General features: G+C 55.2%; 1 protein-coding gene across 1 annotated transcript in view; it reads right to left on the bottom strand.

Moving 5' to 3' along the window:
- KCP (kielin/chordin-like protein) overlaps positions 1-4,572 on the bottom strand; it is a 39,967-nt gene that overhangs the window by 18,434 nt on the left and 16,961 nt on the right. The window contains exons 10-17 of the mRNA XM_011995991.1: positions 2,222-2,315; positions 1,998-2,077; positions 1,828-1,921; positions 1,414-1,499; positions 1,261-1,342; positions 892-1,044; positions 711-817; positions 537-630 (exon numbers count right to left, since the gene is read on the bottom strand). Coding sequence (XP_011851381.1) covers positions 537-630; positions 711-817; positions 892-1,044; positions 1,261-1,342; positions 1,414-1,499; positions 1,828-1,921; positions 1,998-2,077; positions 2,222-2,315 — 790 coding nt within the window. The remainder of the gene's footprint in view (positions 1-536; positions 631-710; positions 818-891; positions 1,045-1,260; positions 1,343-1,413; positions 1,500-1,827; positions 1,922-1,997; positions 2,078-2,221; positions 2,316-4,572) is intronic.

The following is a 4,572-nucleotide window of genomic DNA, read 5'->3' as shown; positions in this document are numbered from 1 at the left end:
GTGTGTATCATTCTGAGCACACACGTGTGTGTGCATGTGCACTGGGGATCATTCACCTGCAGGCAGATGTGTGTCTCTGAGGGGAAGAAGGGGAGTGCTTACACACGTGTGTACCTGTGTTTGACACACGCCCTCACACAGACTCTATGTGGGCAGGGACATGTCCCATGCATCCCAGCACCCGGCCTCCTATGTGGCAGGCTCAAGTGTCTGCTCATGAACCTGTGTTATCCAGGTAGATACCTGGGGGCTGGGGGGTGGGGGCTCTAGAGTGGTGGTGGGGGACAGTAGTTAGTAAAAGAGGAAATGCAGCATGGGAGGGGAGGGTGGTGTAGGTACAGGCAGGAATAAACAAATCTCTTCTCTCCCTCCCACCCACACACACCCCCTGAGTTCTAGAAAGTTCTAAGCTCTGAAACAGGACTGAAACAATTCAGAAGGCCAATGCTTTCTAAGGTATCTGTTGGGTCCATGGGACTGTGGGACAGCAGCCTCTGGGGCCCTGATCCCCTCAGGCACAGTGAGTGCCCACATACCTGGGCACCTGGGGCAACACTGGCCCGGTCCACTCTGGGGCCTGGCACAGGTCGTGAGAGGGCAGTCAACCAAGGAGCATGTCACAGTTCCATCCTGGGAGACAGCAGGGGAGAGAGCAATGGGGGCACGCCCAGGAGGGGCTCAGCAGGGCAGCAGCAAGGCTGGGCAGCTACCTGGCAGCGGCAGACATGGCAAGGGCTGTCTGCATCCGTGAAGTTCTGCCCATTGGCATACACTTGGCCATGGTAGGTGCAGCTGTCACAGCTGGGGCAGCAGGCACCTGGGTGGGGCAGGCTGGTCAGGGTGAGCTGGGTAATGCAGGGGAAGAAAGCCAGGATCAGCCCAGGCACTCACCAGGGGGCTGGGTGGGGTGCTGGCAGGGGGCTGGGGTACAGAGTGCAGCCCCGCACTTCGGTACCCCATCTTGACAGACGCAGGTAGTGCAGGGCCGACCATCAGGCTCCCACTGGACTCCCTCAGCAAACTCCTCTCCATCCAGCACACAGGCTGTAGTAAGGGGGCTGTCACATGGCAGCCTGCACACCTCCCACTCATCCCTGTCCTTCCCAGGACACAGGGACCCCAGCTTCACCATCCCCACTGACACTGTAGAATGGCTAGTGGATGTAGCAACCCGTACGCCGTCCAGGGAAGGAGCACCCTCCATTTGCAGCCCCCGGAGGCAGCGCCCGTAGCAGCTGCTCCTCCCCTTCTCACACACACCTGGGCAGAGCTGGCGACCAGAGGCAGGCAGGGCACAGGGAGTGACTGGGCACTCCTGCTCCTCACAGGAGACCTCGCCAGCCTAGGAGGGAAGTAGGTGAGACACCCTGAAGGAATGAGGCAGATCTGGGTGTGAGCGGAGGAACCGCCTACCTGGCAGGAGCAGCGGACACAGAGGCCCCGCTCTTGGAGTCTGAAGGTCTCCTGGCTCTGATACTGGTGTCCCTGGTACTCACAGCCTGGATGGGATGACAGGGGCGTGGGGTAGTAGGACTGGAAGCAGACGGGAAGCTTCACATCACCCCAAGACGTCCAACCCCCACCCAGACAAAGAAGACCCAGCAGAGTTCTCCAGGGTGCCCTGCCAGCAGCCCCCTGCCCCCCACAGCTATGCCACAGAAGTGCAGGCCCCAGCATGGTGCCAGTTTGTCATGAGAAGGTGTGGTGAGGACTCACTTTGGGAACAGGGTAACAGGGGCTTAGGTCCAAGAGAAGCAAATCCCCCACACCTGGAGCCTCTCTGTGGCCAAGGCTGCCCCTCCCGCAGTGACTCCGGCCCCCACTCACCATCGCAGACAGGGCAGCACTGCCCAGGGATCTTGCCTGGGTGTCTGCAGGGCACCGGCGGGCAGGGCAGAGGCTCACACTGGACACTCCCGTTCTGCCAACAGGGCCTGGTCAGGACACCAGAGGCAGGCCCGGGAGCCAGGCCCTCCCTGCCAGGCAGCCACACTCACAGCGCAGCGGCAGTGCGAGCAGGGGTCCCCTGAGCCCACGGGCTCCCCGCTGCGGTGCTCCCGCCCGTTTAGGAAACAGCCTGTTGGGAAGGGGGGCCTTAGATGTTCCTCCGGGGCCCCTCCCTGCCCTCTCCTGGCCTCCATGGGCTCCCGAGCAGGGCCACCCATCAGCTTTCTCCAGGTTGCCCCCGGTGGTCAGGTCCCTGCCCTACCCACCGACTCACCATCACACACAGGGCAGCAGGTGCCTGGGAGGGGCCGGGCTGGGTACGGACACAGGCTGGCACATTCTCGCTGGCGGCACTGGATGTGACCCTCCTGGTGGGGAGAATGAATAGGGGAAGGGGCTGTCAGGGCTCAACTGAGAGGAGGAAATGGCATTAGAATCCCCGCTATCCACTTATTAGATGTTGTTATGGATTGAATTGTGTGGCCCCATCCCCAAATCCATATGTTGAACTCCTCACCCCAGTACCTCAGCCTGTTACATTATTTGGAAACAGGGTCATTGCAGACGTAATTAGTTAAGATGAGGTCATACTGGATCAGGGTGGGTCTCTAATCCAATAAAACTAGTATCTTTTTTTTTTTTTTTGAGATGGTGAAAAAGACCTTGCTGATAAAACAAGTTGCAGGTTTACAGGTTGTAAGTTGAGACAGAGTTTCACTCTTGTTGCCCAGGATGGAATGCAATGGTGTGATCTCAGCTCACTGCAACCTCTACCCCCTGAGTTCAAGCGATTCTCCTGCCTCAGCCTCCCGGGTAGCTGGGATTACAGGCACGCACCCCCATGCCCTGCTAATTTTTTATACTTTTAGCACAGACGGGGTTTCACCATGTTAGCCAGGCTGGTCTCAAACTCCTGGCCTCAGGTGATCCACATGCCTTGGTCTTCCAAAGTGCTGGGTTTACAGGCGTGAGTCACTGTGCCAGGCAGTATCCCTCTAAAAAGGGGAAATTTACACACAGACACACACACACACATACACACACAGGGAGAACGATATGGAAAAGAGAAGGCAGAGGTTCCGGTGCTGCAGAAGCCAAGGAATGCCAGTGATCGCCAGCGAACCACCAGAAGCGAGGACAGAGGCTGAAGCAGATTCCTCCTCACAGTCCCAGAAGGAACCAACCCTCCCACACCTTGGTCTCACATTTCTGGCCTCCAGAACTGAGAGACAATATATTTACATTGTTCAAGACACCTAGTAAGTGGCACTTTGTTACAGCAGCCCAAGAAACTCATACGGATACACAAACTGGCATGTCACTTAAGCTCTCTGTGACTCAGTTTACTCATCTGAAAAAAAATGGACAATAATAGTCCTGTTCTCATAGGCTTGTTGTGGGATCAAAGGAAACAAGGGATCTGGTGTCGCGCCTACCTCTAGAAGCTGGTACTTAGCATGGTGACTGCTGCCACTCCCCAACGGCCTGACTCCAAAAGACCCCATGCCTTGAATTCACACCCACATCCCTGGGCCCACTGCCTCCAGCTCCGTCAGGGTCTGAGCAGCCAATGACTTCTCATGGGTGGGGAGAGGGAGGATATGGTTGTGTCAAAGGAGTTTGAACCACAGCAACTCCATCTTGAATAGGGGCTAGGTGAAATGAGGCTGAGACCTAGTGGGCTGCATTCCCAGATGGTTAGGCATTCTAAGTCACAGGATGACATAGGAGGACGGCACAAACTACAGATCATAAAGACCTTGCTGATAAAACAGGTTGCAGCCAAAACCCACCAAAACCAAGATGGCAATGAGAGTGACCTCTGGTTGTCCTCACTGCTACACTCCCGTCGGCGCCATGACAGTTTACAAATGCCATGGCAATGGCAGGAAGTTACCCTACATGGTCTAGAAGGGGGCGTCATGAATAATCCACCCCCTGCTAAGCATATCATCAAGAAATAACCATAAAAATGGGCAACCGGCAGCCCTCAGGGCTGCTCTGTCTATGGAGTAGCCATTCTTTTACTCCTTTACTTTCCTAATAAACTTGCTTTCACTTTGCTCTATAGACTTGCCCTGAATTTTTTCTTGTGCAAGATCCAAGAACCCTCTCTTGGGGTCTGGATCAGGACCCCTTTCCTGTAACATCTTTCTGGCGACCACTGAAGGGATGATAGTGCAGTTACCCCCGACCCGCAGGCTAATTTTGGTAAGTGATGGGATCTGGTAACATCTTTCTGATGAGTCATGGAAGGAACAATACTGAAGAAATCCCCCGACCTTCTAAATAGGCTGCACCAGTGGGGTGCATATACCCAGGGAAAGAATGGGATTGGGTCAGAGGCCCCACTTAGGGGAGTTAGAGGCCTCTCTTAATAAAAGGCATGGACACTTGATGGGCCTTGGAATAGAGGCCCAACTCAGGAGGGTTAGAGTCTGTTCTAAGATTTAAACGATTAGAGGCCCCTCTGGGTAAAGTCTCTCCCAGTTAAGAATGGGTTTGGCACTACAGGATGTTAACTGCTATTCTCTTGGGATTAATCTGTCTTGTACTCACAGCTGACGGCTGTGGGTGACAGGATTAGGCAAATACAGGATCGTGGGACATGAGGAGTTTTTTCCT

The sequence above is a fragment of the Mandrillus leucophaeus genome, unplaced genomic scaffold (genome assembly GCF_000951045.1).
Source record: "Mandrillus leucophaeus isolate KB7577 unplaced genomic scaffold, Mleu.le_1.0 Scaffold5, whole genome shotgun sequence".
Lineage (NCBI taxonomy): Eukaryota > Metazoa > Chordata > Mammalia > Primates > Cercopithecidae > Mandrillus > Mandrillus leucophaeus.
The sequence above is the reverse complement of the archived record's forward strand: the minus strand, read 5'-3'. Positions and strand labels throughout refer to the sequence as shown.